The 25257-nt window shown below is 31.2% G+C and overlaps 1 protein-coding gene across 1 annotated transcript in view; it reads right to left on the bottom strand.

The window, feature by feature from the left end:
* Window positions 1-25257, bottom strand: part of Rim (Rab3 interacting molecule) — a 205762-nt gene that overhangs the window by 26625 nt on the left and 153880 nt on the right. The window contains exon 19 of the mRNA XM_085951592.1: window positions 24216-24372. Coding sequence (XP_085807718.1) covers window positions 24216-24372 — 157 coding nt within the window. The remainder of the gene's footprint in view (window positions 1-24215; window positions 24373-25257) is intronic.

Below are 25257 nucleotides of genomic sequence, written 5' to 3'. Positions count from 1 at the left end.
ATATATTGCGAAGAAGAAAAAAAGTCGCATCTAAAATGAGTGCCGATACATTATTTTTAAACACGCCTTTAGCATGCGTTGCCGCCATAACAGATACGTCACTGAGAAGTCTTCTATATGCGACTACAGCGACTTTCTGTTATAGCTGATTTCTTGTTTTCGGACAGTAACTTAAAAAGACAATATTAATGGAGGCGTTGTTCTACATTGTTTATTCTCACTATGCATGCGTCATAATATACGCCAAAAATATGTGGTGAGAGGATGTATCCTTGACGAACACATTGAAATGTGACAATATATTATATTAATGCTTTATTTAGTTTTTAGTTAGGTCATATTTTGTCACGGCTTACCTTATTTTATTAGTTTGTAGAAATATATATTTGTTAGGATTATATTAATTATATTAAAATCTACCTAATTATAATGACAGAAAGACGTTTTTAATGCATTGTGTAAGTGAAAATAATTTTATGTTTTGAGACCGCGCAGGATTTAATATTAAGGTTTTTTGTAAATTTTACTACTTACAATGAATACGCTTTTACATTTTTTTTTAAAATATACTATTTGTATATCTGTTTTAATATTTTTTTGAGCGAACGAAACCGATCCTGATCATTGTAATTTAATTAAATTAAACTGTACATAATAATATAGCGTTATATAATAAATAATCAAAAAAAATTGTATTTTATTTATTTGACTTAATTTGAACATGTCAACATTTAGAGCAATAATTTAACACGTAACCATATTATGGAGTTATGAATATGTCATGATCATGGACCCACAAGGGGAGGGCTGACAAGGCTCTAGCCTGCGTTCCCGGCGTGTCGGGTTGACCAAATAAGTAAGATAAACACACATTAAAAAAATTGCACTTATAGTAAAAAAAATTGCCTGCGGCGCTATTTTACTTCAACAGTAGTGGTTTTGCGATGCAATTTTTGATTATTGTGTCGATAATTCAAGTGGATATATTCAACACAAAAAATCGTTAAAATACACAGAGTACCCTTAATTTTACCATTTGGAAAACGCTACTATAGAGCGTCATACTGCCTTTAATCTTAGTGATAGGTAGAAGGGCCGCTTCAGGATGTGTGGGCCATGGTCATGGTTACATATTTTAATTACGTAAAGTAATTTATAGATTTAATAATATAGTGTAAAAATATTTCCAAATGTGTTTACAGACATTAAAGCTTCGATAGTATAGACATTTATTCGCAGCCATGACAGTTTTTCGAGCATAGCGTTAGTTTCAAAGGCGTACTATATTTTTTTTTTATTGTAGGTTAGATTAGGCGTTTAGAAGCATAGTTTTTTTTTTCTCAAAAGTATAATAATAATCAATAACATATCATTTAGTGATAAATAAACACAAAACACAAAAACCGCAAGCATAAAATTGACATATAAAGGCACAATTATTATTATACCAAGCCACAGAAGTTATATAAAAAAACAAAAAATGAAAACAAAAAAAAAGAATAAAAGCGAAATAAAAAAATATAAAAATGAAACACATATAATATATAATATATTGATAATAAGAGCGGGCGAAACATTGAGATTGAGATAAATGATTTGTGTGAGAAATTTAAATAGTGACATTACCGTGCTAATATCGTCGCCGTAGATGTCAAGGGAGTCAAGCCACACATTTGGCGAAAATGAGTTAAGTACACAAAAGCATTTTAAAACCATCAAAGATGCCGTGGTCAATGGATTTGAGCCACAAAAAGCCCTATGTATGAGTATTTTGTAAATTGCCAATAGACCTAGCACACATACATTAAAGTAGTCAATGACGACAAGCCGCATAAGTCTTTTGACTTCCGAATAATTTCACATGATTATGTGACTTAACGCTGTTGACCACTGGGACTTCCCGCTCAATCTGTGGCCCGGTACGCACGCCTCGGCTCACATTCGACAAAGATTTATAGTGTTGTCTTGCTCTAACTCAGCATAAGAAACAGAGAAAACTGAGTTTAGCGAGTCGGGTTATTCACGCCAGCACCTGTATCGTGTCATATTATTCATACTAACATTGCGGTTGGTTTATTTGGTGATCTTTTTTCTTTGGGTTTGCGACTGTAAGCATTTTTATTCAGTGTATTTAGTGTGATTGTTGTATTCAGTTGTGATTCAGTGAGAAAAGGTGCTAAATAATGAACTATTCACGTGGGAGACTAATGGTTGCAGCCGTTTTAAATTCTACTAATCAACATACCCGTAAAGGTAAGTGTCGATGAAATATTGAGCTAAAAACACTTACTAGTTAAAAATGTTGATTCAGGCTGCTTTGACAGCAATGAGTAATGTGTGCGCAAGCTGTATTAGTTTTATTTCTTTTACAGACTCTCACGGGAATGCCGTACAAGCTGGATGTGCAGACCTCGAGCTGAATATGCAAGCTCCGGACAAGATTGCTGGTCCAGCCATATATACAGAGCTCCAAAATGTCTCTCCAAGCACACACGTGGGAGGTCAATATTTTAATTTGTTGGTTATCAATAATTGTTGGTTTGATTAAAACCTGTGACCATCAGAGAGTCATTTGCTAATAACAAATTATTAATATTTACCTTGGTAGTTTCAAAGAAATAAACTACTTTGTTTTGTTTTACAGATTGGAACGTCAACCTGGCACCAACACTACTAGATTCAAATGAGTCATGCCAGCAGGAACCTGCATATTATCAACACAACATTAATGTTTCAGGAACTTATACTTCTGAAATAACCGAGAGCAACCATAGTAACAATCCTGTATCATCCATCCCCACTTCTACAGATCAGACTACAGATGATTTAAGTAGGAAACGCAAGCGAAACCCAAAAATGTGGAAGCGGAATTCACAAAAGATATTGAGAATGGCAGGCAGCGAATATCAAAGCAGATCCGGAAAAAAAATTCGAGCAAGGGCGATAAGAGAAGTTAACTGTAAGTGCCATTATAAATGCACATCCAAAATAGGAAAATCACAGCGGGAGCAAATGTTGGCCGACTATCTGAGTCTGGATTCCGAAAGAGCAAGATGGGCCTTCATTGGTAACAGTATAAATCGTATCCCAGTGAAACGAAGGTACCATGGAGACTGCACCAAACGAGAGTATACCTTGCAATACTCTGTGATGTGTAATGAATTGAGAGCCCAAGTGTGCAAACAGTTCTTTTTGGCGACATATGACATCTCGAGCAAAAAAGTTGAAAATGCAATGAAAAAGTTGACTCCTTCAGGTGTCACTGATATAGATCGGAGAGGTCACAAAGAACCGCCCAACAAAAAACCAGAGGAAGTGAGGAACATAATCAGGGACCACATCAAATCGTTGCCCGTAGTTGCTTCCCATTACTGCCGGAGCAGCAGTAAGAGAAAATACTTGCCTTCTGGTTTGAGCGAGACTCGTATCTACATGGACTATGTAGAGTATTGCAAGGAGCATAATGTTGAACCAGAAAAGCACGGCTTCTACAAATCGATCTTTGTCACAGAATTTAACTACGGCTTTCACACTCCTAAAAAGGATCAGTGTGACTTTTGTACTCAGTACAAGAACAAGTCAGACGAAGAGAAGGCAAAAGACGAGGAGGAATACAAACTGCACTTGACTCGAAAAGAGGAAGCGAGAGAACACAAAAAAATCGACAAGGCCCAAGCTATGTGTGATCCAACAATTAGTTGCTTTACCATGGATCTGGAAAAAATATTGTTGACTCCAAGTTTGCAAGTAGGACAGTTGTATTATACCAAAAAGCTGAAAACCTACAATTTCACAGTAGCGACGAACTACATGTGGCATGAAGGTGCAGGTACAAAGGGTGCTTCGGAGGTCGCCACGTGCCTGTGGAAGCTCTTGGTTTCAGTAGGCCCCAAAAAAGAAGTAACTCTGTATTCGGATACAGCTTCAGGTCAAAATCGCAACTCAGTTGTATCTACAATGTTATTACGTGCCGTGGAACAGCTGCCCATCAACACAATAAACCAAAAATTTATGGAATCAGGGCACTCCGAAATGGAGTGCGATTCTGTGCACTCCACAATAGAGGCCCGAGGAAGGAAAGTGGACGTATTCACACCAGAAGGATGGTATATGGTCGCCCGTACCGCGAAAACTAGTAACCCTTACCATAAGGTTGTGGAAATGGAATATTCCGACTTCTTCGATTACAAGAAATATTGCAGTCAAGTGATGACCAATAAAACTCTGTCGGAAAATGGAGACAAAATGAAGTGGCTAAAGGTAAAGTGGTTCCAATATCGCAAAGGTGAACCCACGACTATCTTTTATAAATACCAATTGAGCCAGAATAACTTTGAGTCACTACAAATCCAGCGAAGACGGCATCGAAACGTACCTACCCTAGAAGTACCAAGGCTGTACAGTTCCAAACCTAGAATTGACCAAGGTAAACTAAAAGATCTGTCAAAACTATGCCAAAAAGGTAGCATTCCGTCAACCTATCACGACTTCTATAAAAATTTGGAGCCTGAAGATCGTCCAACTCAGAAAAACAGCAGCTCAGAGAGCGATGGAGATGATTAAAATGTGTGTCTAGTTTTATTGTAACTTAATTGTAATTATATATTTTTTTCTTTTATTTTGTTAACTGTCAATTCATGGTGTAACTGCATTGTATTGTTGTTTTAATTTAATAAAACGCAATTTTTTTGTAGTACTTATTCCACTTTTAATCAATAAATTAGGACCGGTTTCGTCCGCCTCATAGGGACATTTTCAACTGAAATGAACAAGTTGAAAATGTCCCTCTGAGGCGGATGAAACCGGTCCTAATTTATTGATTAAAAATGGAATAAGTACTACAAAAAAAGCGTTTGATTAAATTAAAACAACAATGTAATTATATTTTTGAAAAGCTAACTTTTTGTTTAGAGACGACTATGTTCACATACTGAATGAAATCAGGTAGATTCTAGGTTAAGGTGGGCACCATAAAAGGTCAATAATAGACTTTTCTTTAGAGTATATCCACAAAATGTTAGTGCTTTGTCCACAAATTCTCAGTGTTCAACAGGCATAAGAGGCCTAACTCTTTTGACTACCGCACAAGTATGCCAACTGTACATGTCAATATTCAGTGGTCAAGAGATATAACACACATTACTTTTAAAATACAATTTTTTTTAGTTATTCATTCAAAATAATAAAAAGATAATATCACAAAGTATCTACGTTCAAAGTTTCACAATTCTATCTTTAAAAATAAAAAAGTTACAACAAAAACTGTTCCTTTTTTTGTCACACAAAATCTTTGCGCGCCGATTTCTCAGCATTATGATTTTGTGGACTGGCTCCCTTGACATCTACGGCGACGATATAAAAATTTGCTTAGACTAATTTATTTAAAAAAAAAATAATTGTCCAGGTTTTTAAGTTGCTGCTTGTTCAGTCGAATAGTCGATTCGTAAGCTGCGACTTATGGCCGAGACAGTGTGTAACACAACCAATGTAAATTATTTTCAATTTTCCAGAGCCATTTCCAGTGTAGATATGATCTACACATTAAGTTTTAAAAAAAATGTATACGGTGCACTGCCTTCTTGATACAAAGCCTGGACCTATCTTTTTGCACTAGCATATTTCTTAAACAAGTGGTCCCACTGTTCAGCTGTCAAAATCAGATCCCAGATCGTTTGACATATTGATTCAATTTGCAACACCAGTCACCATTTAATAAATTATAAGTCTTTACTCGTTTCAAATTGAATTATAAAAAAATGCGCAAATCAAATAGCCTAATGTATTATCTGTGTTATTTATAAATATACATTCGGTAGTAACATCGATTTCGTAAAATTGTCTTTAATAATGCAGCATTGAGCCATACACTACGTTTGTAAAGGATGTGTTAACATTAGTATATTATTATTTATCATGTTACCTATATATCAAAATCAAACCATTCCCTATATTAAGACAGCTGAAAATATCAATTTACAATAGCACTTTAAAACTCGTATTTCGTACTCTAAATCGGATGAATTCTCAGGTCTCTAGATACGTAAAAATGGTCAGTTTTTACGAAAACAATAAAAATGCTACTATAAGTGAACACGTCACTAAAGGCACTCTATATACTAATAATCCATAGACAGCAGCAGAAGGGGCAGAAGAGATAGGACCAATCGTTGGCGGCAAGTTTCGATAAGTTTCGGCTTGTATCTGTAGTAGGCAATGATTCGGTGACATATTGTTGTCGATTCGCTGCTTCAATGTTACAAAGTTGTATGTAACAGCAAAGGTATGTATATTATTGTATACATATGTTATTAAAAAGTGACATATCGCCATCCTAGTTGAAACTTCTTAAAAGTACGACTTATAACATTGCCAACTGAAAATACACTACACAAAATTATGATAAGTGATTTCATGTTTTTCTTATACAACAAATTAGTACTGTGACACATTGAAAATCGTCTCGTCTGGGATACAGTCATGCGCATAGGTGAGACCCTTCTGTGGCACGTGTGAATTCTGCACATTTTGAAATTATACATGCGAATCAAAATTTATTGCTTGCGACACTTTTTTTGTGCTTAGTTACCAACAAAATCACATCGACATATTCGATGTGCTCCAGTCGAGACGAATTTAGATGTGCGACCCGGCTTAGAGACAAGTTGACGATGTGACTATTTGCATAAGATAAAATATTATAAGACATTTATACACGGCTTTGTAATTTTGAAGCAGTAATTAACATTTTTATGAAAGTAAACTAAATTGGCTAGGTATATAATTTAATTCTATTAGTATAAAGAATATCTGTAGAACCATAATTTGTAATTAATTATCTATAGTATTTTAATGTACATACTCAATACTAATTTATCAAGTATGAGGAAACAAATCATTCGTTATAGAAGTATTTCTATTTTCGGTTAGTTTTGATGGATTCCAAAAACTAATATTCTATTCGTAGTTATTAATTAAAACAGTTACTTAACTCTATAGAATATATTAACACTATGTGTATTCCTGCTCAGTAATACAGTTATTAATGGAAGATTATGAAAGGAACATATTGTTAACTATCTACTAGAAAACTACATTACCTAATAGTTGCTAACTTTACTGTCATAAAATATTGTTTTTTTCTAAATTAAATATTAATCGTAAAGTTATGTGCCTATAATATAACAGGAAGGAATACCAGTTATTACTATAGGAAAAAAATATTCATTATACGAGTTAGCAATGGAAGGTTTGGTCCAGTTAAATTTGTAAACGGTTTAACGTTAGGGCATTGGTTTAAGGCTGATGAAAGTGAATCCTTTTCAGTGATAAAAAATCGCGATGACTGTGAAATGCAGGTAAAATTGATCCATATAGATTTCGATTAGCAACCGCGCACTCTGTTCCGACTAACGGTTGACTTTTTATTCAAATGGTTTACTATTATTGTGGACACAATCCAATAAATTATCGATTTAGTTTGTTTAATATGCAATTTACTATTGATAAGAAATGCGAAAGCCAGTCACAAAATTCCGCTGAATGTCATCAAATGTTACGAATATTGAATGCGCGTTTCGTTTACGTGACAAAATTTAATGCATGTTACGATAATATAGACATATATAATGAAAATAACATAATATTTAACACGTGGGATAATATATATAATAATATATAATAAACTAAATCCCATATTTTTCCACACCTGAGATTCTTGCCAGATGATTACCCCACTTCCCTTATTTTTGTATTCCCTGGTTAGTACTAATAATCTACGTATCCGAGAATGGAGTGAAAAATAAGAAGTTTCACTTCTAACTCATATATGGTGGTTTGCTGCCAAAAATTGGTAAGTCGATAATTTAAGTATTTAGTATTGACAACGGATTATGACGTGTCTATATATGAATATATGTGCTAGAAAAAACAACCAAGTTTCATCCGATGCATAGAACACGCACATAAAGCACATAGAAATTTGCAGTATGCCTGATTTTAGAGGGCATGTCAAACTTCAAATTTCAATTACACCATAATATGATGTAGTGACTTACTAACTTTTGGCAGTATACACACACACACACACATTTTTGGTTTGTATACAATCACTGCAATTCGATTTTTATTCAACATTACATTCAAATATATGTCACAGTCACCGTTTTGATGCAATGCAATATTATGCATTTTTATACTATCCCAAAACACAACTGGAACAAACCCCATATTACTCTAATTTGTAAAGTAAAAAACTATCTGAAACCTATACTGCCCTTCTAAGGAAGAAGGCAGTAACTCGCAAAATTTGTGAAATTGAGTTACGAATGCCATCCGCCAGGTAATTTTTAAACCTATATATTCTGTTCACTTTAAAATCAGTATTATCACTAAAATACCGTTAAAATCCTTAGTGAAAAAATTGACATCTTCTAAAATAATACTTTTTTTTAGCAAAAAGGCAGTAATTGCACCTATTCATTGCAGTTACTGCTTGTTTATTATTACTTTGTTTGTATTTTAACATCCTGCTAATAAAAATTACCACAGTTTTTTTATTAATCCACAGTACTAAAGTTTGAGAAAAAACACATTATGTCATTTATCCCGAAAGTGTGTGAGAGTCAGTTACTGCCTTCTTCCTTAGAAGGACAGTATACATGTTGTAAGCTTTTATCACCTGGGTGTGTAACATATTGTAATTATGTGACAGTGAAGAAGAAAAGTATTATCATTAAAATGTAACATCTACCTAGAATGATGTATTTACGAATTAAATTATGACAATTGAATACTATGTTTATGTGTTATCAATGAATGAGAATTTGAATCTATGAGTTATATAAGAAATATCGTGTTTCAGAGATCTACACAATTTTTTATACTGTAACATCATTCATAGGTGTAGATTAAATTATACTAGTATAACTATTGAGAAGAATTATTGGTAACTAAAGTAGAAAATTGGTTTGTTTATTATTATAAATGAACAAAACTAATGCTGTTTTGTCAGTACAAGAAGTTAACATCATAAAATACTGTTTTAAGTGTTTTTATATCAGTGACATCTCGTAGGGGTAGGCAGACCACGAATTGCTTAGGGGTGACGAGTACAGTTTTGTTTGGCCGTTTCATTAGAAAGTTTAAAAAAACAATCGAAGTATAAAAAATCTCGAACACATTCGACTGTGTTTAGGAAAAAGGGCGTAACCCTCGAATTTTATAAAAGTGCTTTTATTAGATATTAACAATGTATACAACAAAATACACGTTCTGTAAAAAGGAAGTAAGCCGCAAATGCTGATTTATTGTCTAAATTCAGGTTTTAATTGAGCTTTAATTAGGTTTTAATTTAAGGAAAAGGCATTTACCCTCAATTTTAATGATTGTCTGTAATAAATTCTTTAATTATTAGTAGATCGAAAAGATATTACACCAAATCATCAATCATTATGCACCCAATGTTTATGCCTATTTTTTTTTATTAATATTAACCCAAAATTATTCAAAAAAACTTTTTTGCCTCTCCTGTAAAATTTGTTCTGTGTGGGTTACGCCCTTTTTCCTAAACACGGTCGATATTGTAATGACGGTTTATTGCAAGGGAAAAATTGAGTGCCTAAAAATCTGTCAGCGTCATAGATATCTACTTAAAATCACTGCTTTTTGAGAGCAGATTTCGTGAAAATGCTCTAATTCTCCTAACCAAAACCGTATTTCATTATTACTATATTAGGCACCATTAATATAAAACAATCATCATTTTTTTAAATCAGTTTACCATATTGCATTAGAAGTATAAGCAATAACATGCAGGTAATCTGTCACCACGGTTAGATAAACTTTGCAAAATACAGTATGAAACGGAAACATTTGATCTAGAATACTATTATATTTGGTTTGCCTCTGTAACGCATTACGTGGTTTTTAGAGCACACTGTTTCTCAAAAATATGACAGACTTAAAAGAACAATTAATAGTATCAAAGTTTCTAACATATTATCTAGTACTACAGCAACTTGGCCGAAATCATTAGACCTATTAACAAAAGGCGGAATTTGATTGCAATTTTCATTGATACACTCTTTACCGAATTGTACGTTTTGTTACAAAAATATTCTTCTCAATACTCATACTAGACAACCATATAAAAAGGTGCACTTATAAAATAATAATACTGAATATCTTAGATTAGTTGACACCAAGGCAGCACATGTTGCTCGAAATACAGCGGCCATAAGAGGTAAGTAAATCAAAAACATGCCCAGATACATTGACATATAACACCACGAAACGAGAATTAAAAAATAACTTGTTATTTTTTTGTAATGGTAAGTATATATAATATTTAATACAATTTTAAACAAACTTTGAAATTATAACTCATGTAAAGAAAACGGTAGTTTTCGTGGATTATTATAACTCGGCTATAAGCTTAAAGTTTTGCCATTTTATTGCAGTCTTTTTAAAAAAAAATACCAAGTGCTACAAAAAACTAGCCGTGTTCGTAAAAGTACAGTCTATAACAACATAATACAGGTAGGTAATAAATTCAATAAAACTGTTTCGATAGTAAGGTAAAATGGGTCAACAAACAAGTTATTTTTTAATCCGTTCAGTAATGTTTACATAGCCTGAAAAGCACTGTCATTTTAAAGTCAATATTCTTCTTATAAGAATTTTTTTTTTTTAAAACATTGACGCATATATTTGCAAAACCCAATATGTCCACTATTCAATATTTGATACAAACAACGTTTCTGTATGTCAATTGTAAATTACTGGTTTTGACTTTAGTTTATTTTTTTTCTTTTTACATCGTTTTGCATTATCAAAATATGACAACAATATGCAAATTTTTCTGATGATAAATGTAATTTAAATAAAACTTGACATATCGACATTTGTTTGTATCAATTTCTTTTGTCGGTTTATGCAAGTCATTGTGTTTTTTTTTTTATAGGGTTATGGAAGTTATAATATTGGTATCGAGTGGTATTAATTGTAGTCAATGCTCCGGAACTTTTTCAAATATACTTATCATCAATGTATACACAATAATAATCAGGTGAATTCAAGTTAAACTTGGGCAAGAAATCAAGAATAATTTTCAATATGTATAATATTCAAACTGTAGATCAAAATGAAAGAAAATGAATAGTCAGTCCAATTAAAAAAAATATATTGGCTTTTGTTTACGCAGATTGAGAGCGGTAAAATTCTTCTGGGTTTGGAGGAAAGTGTGGGTGTAATCAGTATATTATATTGTGTAAAGAAATACGTAAAATATGTATGTATTTTTGGTAGATTTTGACCATATATGGACTTGAAGAGTTTTAGATAAGCTAAGATTTAAAATTTTGCTGACCTTAAAGAAAATAGTTCTGGAAGAAGAATATTAACTTTAAAATACTGTGCAACATTGCCACACATACATACACGCATTCGTATAATCATCACAGCGATTTAATAAATACACACACATACACGATTGAACACAATATTAGCGGCTTCACCATCGAAAAAAGGCGCAAAATCGAAAAACACCAAAGGCTGCCAACAGCGTCATGTGATGAGAGAGATAGAGAGATCACAAAAGACATAGAGATAGAGAGAGAGATTTCAATAATAATAATAATACGTGTGACAGAATGAAAAAAGTTGAGACAGGTACACAGGCAATTAGTGCTGGGAGATCATCATTATTTGAGAAAAATGAGACACACAGGGTAGGCGAGATGTTACCATGACAACAATGTTTTATTATTATTGGTATTTCATAACAATCGTTTAGTCAATACCATAGCAAAATAATTACGCTGTTTATTTAGTTCGAATTATTGATATATAAATGATGTATATAAATCTGATCATAATTCAGTAGATATTATATTTTAACCAATGATTTTTTTTAAATAACCCCGTTTGTCTAATGAGTGGTTTTATTAATTATTTTAAAGCACAACATTTACACGAATCGATCAATAATAATTGGACGTATTTCTGCAAACAAGATCCAACCCTCACGTGTAATTTGTTGAGAAAATTCAATATTTGAGGGATGATTGATTTAAAAAATATGATTTGTGATTATTTAATTTAAACATCTGATGGGATACTTTAATAAAATCATATAATCACATATCATTTTAAATCAATCTTAACTCAAATATTGAATTTTCTCAACATGTCACACGTGAAGGTTGGATCTTATTTACAGAAATACGTCCAATTATTGATTACCCAATACTAAGCATTACACTAGATTTTACTGTAAAAATACTATTTACTACTTCACCATGTTCGATCCTGAAAGGAATACATGGGCATCCACATAGTGGAGGTTGTATTAACATATTGCTTTTCACAAGAAACGGATGTTAGCCACTTGCTCAACCTATTAAGTCCATACCCTCCACAAATTGAAAAACAATATGTGTATTTTTCAGACCCGGAATTCGAACCTGGGACCCACGACATTATAAGCCAACGCATAAGCTGCTCAGCCATCGTAAAAATAAAGTACCTAAGTAAAATATTGAGAAGACTTCATGATGAAACCTACTTCTAATTTACTAAGTCAATATAATAAAAAAAATCAGTCTCAACTACTATCCATCTTTTAAGATACTACATCAAAGTAAAACTCAATAAGTACGGTATTTCAATATTGTACTTACTGAGTTTTACCTATGATACGACAAATTATCCAATATTAATCTCTAGCACTATAGTGTAGATTTCAATGATTTTCAGAATATAATTTGATATACATGATAACATATTATGGAAATTACGAATTACTACTAGATAAATGAAACTAAGTTTCATAAAAAATAAATAATCGTAGGTACAAATGGTTTTTTTTCTGTACACAAAGAGCAGAAGCTACCACGAAATGCTGAATATATATATAATTGAATTTTTGATCTTAAATTGGATGAAATTAGGTTTTTTAAAACATACTGTGATAGAAGAAGTTAACTAACAAAAAATGATCATTTCTTTCACTACGGCATAATTCTTTAACATGCAATATAGATTTTTGGAGTAAGTGTATTGACAACAAAAATCAACGTTTTACACCGACATAGAATAATGAAAATTATAACTCAGGCCGAACAAAAATGTCAAATACTGACTTCTTACAATGACTGATGTCTGCTATGTGTATTGATCTGCGATATAATAAAATTTCAATAACAAAGGCTTTAGCATGATTCTGGTCCAATGGTATATTATAAGAATGGCGGTGCGCAGATGTTATTATGTTGTGACGTACACCGATGGACGGAGATCGCTGGTATTGACAGTAGTTTTCTGTTTTATCATAGTATACTATTATTGCTTTGAAATACATAATTTCAACAAGATTATCGAGAAGAAGCTTTTGACGATATTAATAATATATGTGTGTACTTTTTAAATATTAATTTAAAATTTATTAATTTATAATTATATAGGTACATATTATTACCAAAAATGTCATTTAGTGAGTTCTACCACTAATCTCTGCAAAACAAATATTTTTGACTTTAATATAAGCGTTTATAGGGGTGATGTGATTGGTTGTTTGAAATTCGAACTATCACGTATGGTAAAAAGGTTTTATTAAGTCATTGTTGTCATGGCATTATCCCGTCGACCCCAACGGTCCCACTGTTCAGTCACGGTGATAAGGGCTTGTCATCGCATCATCACAACATGGGGTGCCCGCGGAGTACTTACGAGGAGGCCTCGGAGCTAGAAATGGAGGCGAGGCTTGCCGCCCTGGCCGAGGGCGCCCCCATCGGCAGGACTTCCTGCGAACGCTGGATAGACCCGGCAGACGCCCGCTTTCTACCCGACGGCGACACACCAACTAGCTCTACTCCCACCGTACATATTAATCAGTTACGCCAACAAATCGACTCACACATCGACTCTTTCAGCGAATACCATTGTAATTAATTTCGAAAACTCAACATACACTACAATATTGTAACAATCCAATAATTAATGCCCACGCGTTGTATAAAGGTCAAACATGGGCAATTTAAAGTACTACCTATGTTCTTTATATAATTTTTGAAAAACCTCATAAAACACAATTACCTACTAGCAAAAGAACAAAAATCACTGTCCAACTGACGGCTCTATTATTTTTTTACTAACCTAACCTAACATTCTTAAATTTTGTGCGTATTCGGTATTGAATAAAAAATAATAATTTTATTTTAAGTATCTTTGGGAGCTAATCCTGAAAAATCTATAGACTTTATAGGGAAGATATATGTGTAATTAGTATACCCTATTTTCCTATGATCACATAACATTATATTAATGCCATAAATGTGTATTATTATAAACACAATTGAGACCTCCCCTGCAACAACACTGTATATCGATTTTGGGCAGTTCTGAGTTATGAATGCCACGATATGTTGTACATCTCCCTGAGAATCGAATGGTAGATTGAACAACCATCATATTATACATTAATTAAAAATAATAATTATTGTTAAGTTGCCTTCCCTGCAACAACACTGTACCTATATCAATTCAGTGTTGCCAACCGTACTATAATTATAGTATTTGTACTATAATTTTGGTCCGCGTACTATGTACAATATAAAAAAGGTATAGTACGCCCAAAATACAATAATTTTGAATATCGGAAAAAACATGTAAAAAGTACTAAAATTTCGATATTTTCGTTCGATAGATTGGTGCAATATAAGAAGATTTGGAGAACTTAGAAAAAAATTGCTCGAAAAACCTAAAAAAATCCTTGACTTTGGTATAAAATGAATTTTTTTGAATTCTTTGGTAAGCATTTTTGGTCGGAAGTGGTACCTACCCAAATAAAAAGGGGTCTCGGAGTTTCTCAAATTCTACGTTTTTTTTTTCTGAGACACAAAAAAACCTATACATTTTCAACACATAACTACGCGTACTATATTTTTCCCCCAAATACTATAAATTTGTAGGCTCTGTACTATAATTCCACTTTGAAAAGATGGCAACACTGCATATCATTTAAAATAGTCAACAATGAGTCAACATGTCGTCTTTTGAGCTCTCGCCAAGTAGTTTGAAATCGTCAAATAAATAGAGGAAAAAGGAAGATACAACCAGATAAATGGAAGAAAAATATAATAAAGAGGTTGAAAAATAGTGGGTTACCATATAAAATATAAAATTCGACCTGTGGGTCTATTCTATACTTATCGAACACTAAATTGATAAATAGTATCAAACTTAGGGTAGGTTTGTATCAAAATATTAGCACTTATTGTAACAATTACACGAAGCCGGTTTTTATTGTTGCAATAAGTGCGATATTTTAACAGCAGCAAGATAGGTGCTGTTAAAATATAGCACTTATTGCAACAATAAAAACCGGCTTCGTGTAATTGTTACAATAAGTGCTAATATTTTGATACAAACCTACCCTAAGTTTGATAATATTTTTCACTTTATCACTTTAGCGGTCGATAAGTATAGAATAGACCCACTGGTAAAGAAGGATTATCACCACCAAAAATGTAAATGTTAAAACGATGTACCAATATCGAGCTGTCAAAATTTTGTTTGAATTGAATTAATTTTTCAGATGGTTGAAAATGATTTTGAATTCTAGAGAAATAATATAAAGATTATATTGTGTTTGTCTTTATGTTATTATATTATTATTTTCCTTAAAATGTTTGTGTTCTTAGGTAAAAAAAAATCCGTTTGCTTTTTTCCTAGTAAAAAATTATGTAAGTATAAGATTTTGACCACTAGGGCGATATACAGTATTGTTGCAAGGATATTTTACCTTTTTATATGTAGACCACTAAAAATAATCTAAACAAATTAAATAAAAATGTTATTTACATTTCTTCTTTTAACAACGTTTCTTACAACGTTTTTCTTAGCTCGTATTCTTATTTGTCCGGTGGTTCTTTGTTCGGTACAAATCTTGCAATAAATTTTTAACTAACTTCCCGACTAGCTAGACAATTGAAATTTTTAGAATATATCAGAACACGATGCCAATGCATTTTTGTAATACTTTTAGCCATCTTTAAGGGGGGACATGCTCGTCGAAGGTCAAAATTGAGTTTTTATTGTATTTTCAAACCATGATCCTGGACACTCCTTAAACGTTGTAGATAATCTATTTATATAATGTTGAAGCCTTATTATCTTTTATAGTTATTTTAAACATTTGATGACTGCATGAAGTATTTTTGTTACATAAAATAGTATTCTTTTAAACCTCTCGCTCTAATGTTTTAGAATATAGTCATATTTCGGTACAGAACTGTGCAGTGGTGTTAAGATTTTTTACATTTATTAATTTTTAAACGCATTTATAAAACCATTAGTATAATTTATTACGAGATAATTTTTGTAAAATATTCACGATAAAAAATTATTTTGATAATCTCTGTGATCCCAAATTTGACAAGAATTAGGCATTTTATTATTCAAAAAATCGGCAAGATTAACACATTTGAAGATGATTTTAAAGATATTTATTATAAGCTATGTCTTTGACCATTCAAGTGTGATAAAAATCTTATGAATAATGATTGCTTTATAATAATTATTGACCTAAGAAGAAGGTAGTGTTTTTTTGAAATACGCCATTTCTTTTGTCATTCCCTAGTAGTTAAGCTACAACATACGGCCGTAGCCATAAATTGACAAACTATAATTAAAGTAGGGAGTAAAATTATGTTAACGCGCGTGTTTGAACATGTACCTAACCGAATTTTTTTTTATTTTTTTTTAAACGGTACATGTTCAAACACGCGCGTCAATATCATTTTACTCCCTACTTCAATTATAGTTTGTCAATTTATGGCTACGGCCGTATGTTGTAGCTTAACCACTAGGGAATGACAAAAGAAATGGCGTATTTCAAAAAAACACTACCTTATTCTTAGGTCAATAATTATTATAAAGCAATCATTATTCATAAGATGTTTATCACACTTGAATGGTCAAAGACATAGCTTATAATAAATATCTTTAGAATCATCTTGAAATGTGTTAATCTTGCCGATTTTTTGAATAATAAAATGCCTAATTCTTGTCAAATTTGGGATCACAGAGATTATCAATATAATTTTTATCGTGAATATTTTACAAAAATTATCTCGTAATAAATTATGCTAATAGTTTTATAAATGCGTTTAAAAATTAATAAATGTAAAAAATCTTAACACCACTGCACAGTTATGTACCGAAATATGACTATATTCTAAAACATTAGAGCGAGAGGTTTAAAAGAATACTATTTTATGTAACAAAAATACTTCATGCAGTCATCAAATGTTTAAAATAACTATAAAGGATAATAAGGCTTCAAAATTATATAAATAGATCACCTACAACGTTTAAGGAGTGTCCAGGATCATGGTTTGAATATACAATAAAAACTCAATTTTGACCTTCGACGAGCATGTCCCCCCTTAAGTAGAATTGAATTCATTTTCAGTTAATTCTGTTTTGTATGAAAAGTTATTTTAACACCATTATTGGTTGCTAGGGGTCTGGGGTCCTAGCAACTAAATTATTAATATATACATGCGTTACTATGGAAATCAATATGACATGTCAAAATGACATTTCAGTATTATTTCTATCAAGTACAAATTTTTTTGATCGTTTAAGCTAGTCAAGTCAAGTTTATATGATTCAACAGAAAATTTAAAAGCGTTGTATATAAAAAGTTCTTTTTATCTTTTAATTATTGCTGTATATATTTGCATTATAAAAATAAACAAAAATAATTTTCTTTGAATTTCAAAACGTTTTTTTCATTTTCCCAACATTTATCAAAATCGATATACAGTGTTGTTGCAGGGAAGGCCTCATTATTGTTCTAAAATTAAGACTAAAGCCGTGTTTTATCTCATACGACTATTACCAATACAAAGTTAAAATTTATGCTTTTTGATTGTCACACCATGGCAAAAGTGGAGTCGAAAAGGTGGTAATGGGACGATTTGGCGTCGTTGCTTGGACGACGGAAATCTAGGCGCCGCAAAGCTTAATGAAATATAAAGTAGACATCCGAAGTGTACCTAATATATAAGTAGATAGATTAATGTTTTATAGTAGCGTGTGGTATATTTTTATATTATCAAGCTGAGGAAATTCATGGCTGCCTATGACGGTATCATCTTCTCTTAAATATATGCTTTGAATCAATAAAATTGTTTAAAATACTATCATATTATTACGGAATATACGCCATACTTTAAAAGGTAATTTACCATTTATATTTTCTTTTTAAATAGAAAAATCACCATCGGAATGAATAAAATACGAATACACGTTCATATTATATAATTTATTAGTTAAAAATCTATGGTAGGTTTTTTCTGTATGAATTATGTCATATTTGAGATACAATGATATTCGCTGTATATAAAATGTCAATGATAACTACCATTCTTATTCTAGCACTTCTTAGGTTAGGCTGTATTCAAAGTGTAGCGAAATGGCGAAGGAAAACGACTGTTGTATAATAATTCGTCTAAGAATATTCATCAATTTAGCAAACACAAAATTATGAACAGGTATCTCAAAAATACAAAAAATTACGGCATTTAATAAATATCGAGGCTTAAGAAACGACCCGTCGTAAGTGAAATTTTGTTCAAAATACATTTATTGTAATATTTAATATGTCGATAGAATCGGAGCTTCTACCGACGAAAACTATATATTTAAAAAAAATATTTAACTCCGAAAAACATTTGAAACGATATCACCTCGTATCTACTATAAAACTAAATTCGTCACCTCAATACTACAACTAGATAACTTAATTTTCACTGTTTTTGAGATAGGTAGGTATTAAATATGATTCTACATTTTCTTCTCTACGAAATCATAATGTAAGTCAGAAGTTAATGGAAACTGTATTAATTTTGTGTTTGAAAATATTAGATAATTTAACATAAAATAAATACAATAACATATCTAAAATATTTTTTCATTCAATTGAAAATTATTTAATTGTTCCCAATTAGACAAAGCACAATTTACCATTTTTATTTTAAATAATAATTATAGCCTAGATTTTTGTTAATCAAGTAAAGTTTAAATTTCATTTTCTCAACAATGACCAAATCAGAGTTATCTAGTTGTCGTATCGAGGTGATGTAATGATAACAATAATTTTAAATTCATAACTTTGTTTTCCGTTGGTCACCTGTCAGAAGCATGTAAATAATTCTTATACTATACACAAACATTCATTATATAAATATATAACAAATACATAGTGTGCAGTTGTAAACTTGTTAATTTGTCACTTACGAGGTGTCATTTCTTAAGCATCGATATGTATATTAAGCGATGAGGTTGTTGATTTTCATAGATACAGATTTAGTTATCTAAAATTGAAGTTTCAGTCTGTTTTCGTTTTTGTTGCTATGGTAATATATGTAATATGACAAGAAGTCAAATTATATATTTTTTTTCCAAACATTCTTATTAGTTTCTTTCGCTAATTCGCTCGACTATGATTTTAGCCTTAAACGTTATAATTTATATCAAAATATGATGTATAAACATTCAATTATCCAGACGCGATAGAAAGAAGAAGAAAAACAGGACAATGTAATGGTAAAAGTAACAGATGTTTACTATATTTAGTGTAGGTACCGCAATGATTTTCTTAATATACATAAAATGCGAGAACGTATAGTGGATGCCTTGAGCATAGCAACATTTTTGCTTTGAACAATACACTATTATAAAATTCTTTTTATAAAAATCTGGATAGTTGAGTTTTTATTATGATGTTGTATCGGTCCATTTATTCATCTCAAAAGGGGTAACAGTTCAGTATCCGTATTCTAAATACATTTTTTTAATAAGTATGTGTATTAGCAATAATGTACGTTGCCAACATATCTGAGATATTATTTTATTCAATGTGTTGACGAGAAAAGCTTTGACAGCTATATTAAATCGTTCGATTGTACCTACAATACATTAATTTATTAAAATTGAATTTGAAATAAAAATGTAAATTTAGACTGCCAGTACAGTACGGATACTGAACGGTAACTAAGACGTGTAATTAGACCTTAAATGTTATTATGTAATATATTTTTTAACAATTGCCATTGATGGGGAATCAGTAAAATAAATGGCAATATATTTTATGGACTCTCATCTGTGTAAATTTGGCAAGTCAAAAAGGCGTAAGTGACATTATATGAAAGCGAACATGTATAATTACTAAAGCGCATGCTAGACGTTCATGCTTTACCACAAGCATACTTGCGCAAACCGGTTTGTATCGGTAAGCCCGTGTGTACGGACGGGAAAACTGTAGCTCGCGCAAACCGAAAAGTGCTTTAAAAGTGTTCAATATTTTTTGCTCAAACTAAATTGTAACTTCAGCACGTGATTAAATTACTGACGGGACTTTTGAAACGCTAGAATAATAATTTATATAATAAATAATTAATGTTCGCATAATATCTCTTACGTCTTTTTCGTTTAACACCCTTGTTTAGTTTCATACCCTTACTAAAAATAAATAGAATATAGAGGTATAGTATGTATTTCAAATATATATGTTATTATGAAACAGAAAATAAAAATGTATTTAGAAAAGCACAATAACAAAATGTTCACCTAAAATGGCTGTCATACACAATCAAACATTTGACACATAACTATTGTCACACAAATAATGCTGAATGAATTAATATTATGATACCGTTAGTTGCACAACAGTTATAACAACCAATGTCAATATGTCGACAATATTATTATAAATATTGAAAGTAGGCTATAGATAGTATTATATTAATATTGTATACTGCTGAAAAAAAAACTTACAAGCTAGATAATTTAATAAAAAAAAATATATATTCTGTGGTTAATTTTAAACACTTAATCATTTTTCCTAGACAACTATAAAATACCCAATAATAATAACGTGATAGTAATACCTTTTTTTATATTTAGTAAATATCTGCATGTATTATGAATTTTCTCCGAAACATATTTTCTTACAATACCTAGTTTCAAAAGAAAACCTTTATTATTTTGAAGTTAGAATCAAAATTACAATGCATCCGAGATTGTATTTAGATTCAACGTAGATTAGGTGATCATATTATTTTATGTATATATATATTTATAGTGATGATGTGTATTTTAGTGTTGTAATTTTTACATTCGCGTATATTATATAATTCGATGGTTTAGTGCAAAGATATTGTATGTTTTGAGAAAATCGAATTTAAAGATTATAAAATATCTTCTCAAATATTTTATTTAGATGTACAATACTTTTGCAGCATACGGATACAATGCAAACGAAAATTTATTGTATGTTAACTCAATTTAGACAAAAATTGGACATACAATATTATATTTGCACTAATACAACGATATATACAAAAATTAAATATCGTCATATATTAAAGTGTTTTTGTGATATTTCTGATTGATATAATCGATATATTCATTCAATTAATTGTTACATATTTATACTGTAATAAAATTGTAACACGTTTAATAAAAATGTAACAATTTTTTGTCACGAATGACATCAAATTGTATCATGATGTAATAACAAAAAAAAACAATTCGTGTATAATTTAAAAACTGTTATAGCTTGTTGGAGATATTATATTATGTAGGGTATGTTTAAATGGCATGATTGATGACTGCAAATGAAAACTAACTAAAATATTAAATAAACTATAAGGAAAATATACTGAAACAACTTATTTTAATATATATAATGTGTTATTATTGAGTTATATACGAATAACGATTATTTGTGTATACCTCCAATTTTGGTTGTTATATTGTGCTGCCAACGATTATAAAATTACCAATCCATGTAGAGAGGCAGAATGTGTGACGGGTATACAATACAATTGAGAAATCTTTTATAGAAGATTAATAAACAATGCTTTTTTTGTTCATTGCCTACTCGTGTAAAAGATTTCCCAATTTTATTAAATAAATCATAAAAATCTAGACGCATATAAATTAACAATAAAAAAGCAACAAAACATTAAACTCTCAAAGCCTTGGGAAATCATAAATTCCCTTTTGGACACACATCTTGATAGAGGTACAGAAATATTTACACAAACAATAAACACACTGTGAAATTATTAATAAAAAAGCGTTAAAATAAAACTCTAAACAGTTAAAATTAAATCTATTTTGTTGTCCCTAATTTTTGATTTATGTACAAGGGGTGTCGAAGAAAATTGATCGTAATACTTGTTTTTGGTAATGTTGCCTGTGGTAAGAAAAAATAAATTACAGTCACTGTCTCTCTGAAAATGAATAATTATATTGTTACAATAAAACCAATTATAATATTACAATTTACAATAATATATCCGCCATTGTTGCTCTTTTGGGATAGGACGTGACAAAAGGAATGTTATTGGGAAATATTACAATAATTTTAACGTAAATGTTACAAATACTACCAAAATTTGGTAAGTCGACAAACGGATTAGCTATCTCATGTGTGCTAGAAACAAAATTCAAGATCATCCGATATTTATAGGATATGCACATAAAGCACAAAGAAATTAGCATTACACCTACCAGTGGGTCTATTCTGTACTTATCGACCGCTAAAGCGATAACGTGATAAATATTATCAAACTTAGGGTAGGTTTGTATCAAAGTATTAGCACTTATTGTAACAATTACAATACGTTGGTTAAAATTGCTGCAATAAGCGCTACATTTTAACAGCGCCTCTCTTGCTGCTGTTAAAATATAGCACTTATTGCAACAATCGCAATATTTTGGTTGAAATTGTTGCAATACGTGCTAATACTTTCATACAAACCTACCTTAAGTTTGATAATATCTATCACTTTATCACTTTAGCGGTCTATAAGTAAAGAATAGGCCCACTGATTTTAGAGGGCATGTCAAACTTTAAATTGTAATTACTGCATAACATGATTTAGAGACTTACCAACTTTTGGCAGTAACTCCAAAATGTCACATTTTTCGTAGTAATAATAACAATAATTATAATATGTACTGCAGATTATTTAATTACAATATGTCTTCCTTTGTATTATGGTAATAATTTACCATAATACAAAGGTTTGGTGTATTCTGCAATATCAACAAGATTTTTTTTAAACATTATTACTAGACACGTTTCGTATTTTTTCATTTAATATCCCACTTAAAAAATGAATGTCGCTTACATAAACTACCATCATATACATTTGTATTTGTTTTGAGATTTCACTGTGTATTTTTCCTTCTTTCTTTAATCAACGAGATATGCTCATTTAAGAGGCAATTATCAATAGATAGTGTAGTACTGTTAAGTATCCCTGTGCGGAGAAAAGGATGAGAACTCTCGAAATAACTAAGAAAGAATGAAGAAGAATACACGGTGATAGTTCATAAACCAAATACAATAACAATCAAATCTAAAATTTCACAAATACATAAAAAAAATCAATCTTTCTTCAAGTTATCCATTTTTTCAAGAATTTCAGACTATTTTGTAGAATGTAGAGTGTGGGTCATTGAAATATTATAAATAAGACGTGTAAGTATCTTTTTCTTTCCACTTCTTCTCTTTTCAGATTTATCATAAAATTTGAGGCTCTGCCATTCTTGGTAGTATTGACTTGTGTGTCCCTGATAGAAATCGGGAGCATCAGTTGTTTGTTCTCTTGAAGAGCAGAACTAACCTGCCATTGGTGATGCCAATTGGGAGGGCAATAACTCTGTTCGACCAAATCACTTCGGATGTTGATATATTCCATCTACGTGAGGATGAGTATAGATGGACGTTGTTTTATAAATTCGGTCATTCGGTGTGCTTCCATGCTTTATAATTAATATTTTTTATAATTTTGTAGCTTTTACTTTACTTTTAATACTATTTTTGTGATACTGCATATATTTATTTCTTCTTTACACTGTTTCTTTGTTTCTAAATGCCATGGTGTGAACTAGCCGACGCATTATTATACTTAGTACCTTGATCGACTGGCGAACAGCGAAAAGCGTAAATATTGTCATATTTATCATATTTTAATGACGACAAATACACAAGTTGTGCTAGATATACTTTGACATATTATGATTGCGTAGTGCATTATAAAATCGATATCCAAAAATCCATGTTTCATACAATCACCAGTCATTCATAATACTCTAGCCTTATCGCAAGATATCGATATTCAGAAGATCAGCACCTGTCCCCCTCCGCTGAACCTTCGCCGTCGCTGGAGGCTGATGACCCTCTGGAGAGTCCTCCGGGAGGTCTCAGCTCACCAGGAACCACTTCTTCGCTCCGATGGACCGTGAATGAACTTTTTCCCTTCTTGCCAAACCCTAATCTACGTTTCCGACCTGCCCAAACATACACGATTACAGTAGACAATAAACAATCCGATCGAATTATTATAAAATAAATTGTATTACAATATTCTTATAGACAGAGTGACCGTTACTTGAGTGGTTCACAAGTATAGTGATCCAAGTCCATTCTGGTTATTTTTAACTAAGTTCAAACATAATATGAATACGTGTATTAATTAAGGCGCTAAGTACCAAATTAATAAAAACTGACATTTTTATAGAAAAATATTCTACATACCAACGCCAATAACTTCAACTTTAGTCTAAGTGCCTCAAGCAAGTCAAAAAAACACAGCAAAATAATTAAACCTGTCGACGTTGTAAGTCCGTTGGCGTGTTTTATTTATAATGGTGTAAGTAGTACTGCAGTGGTCAACGGCATTCAATATAAAATAGCTGACGATAGTGTGTTGACACTTGCGAGTTCTTAATACCTAAAATTATAGAATCTGCCGTGATTACTTCACACTGTAAAACTACATTTTTCAAAAGGTCTGCTTCATGAAATTTTACTGCAATGACTCGGTATTTTGTAACTACAGGCAATACTACTTTTTGGTACTTAGAGCCTTATTTAATACACGTATTCATATTTAAATATTTCTAATTCTGTAAGGGTATGATTGCAATTCTAAAGTGTTACTTTGAGTACATTTAAGTTGTTATGTAAGGGAAATCATACCCTAACAGAATAATAAATACTCAAATATTATGTTTGAACTTAGCTTACTCAAAAATAAGCAGAATGGACTTGGTTCACTATGCTTGTGAACCACTCACTTGTTAAGTGATTGTATACACTTTAATCCAAATACCAATCACCCTTTATATATTATTAAAAACTAATCTTAATTCTATCTACATCACCTGATGAAT

This window comes from Rhyacophila brunnea, unplaced genomic scaffold, assembly GCF_057557595.1.
Source record: "Rhyacophila brunnea isolate RB1 unplaced genomic scaffold, BYU_Rbru_1.0 scaffold_24, whole genome shotgun sequence".
Lineage (NCBI taxonomy): Eukaryota > Metazoa > Arthropoda > Insecta > Trichoptera > Rhyacophilidae > Rhyacophila > Rhyacophila brunnea.
This window is presented reverse-complemented; position numbering and strand designations above follow the sequence as displayed.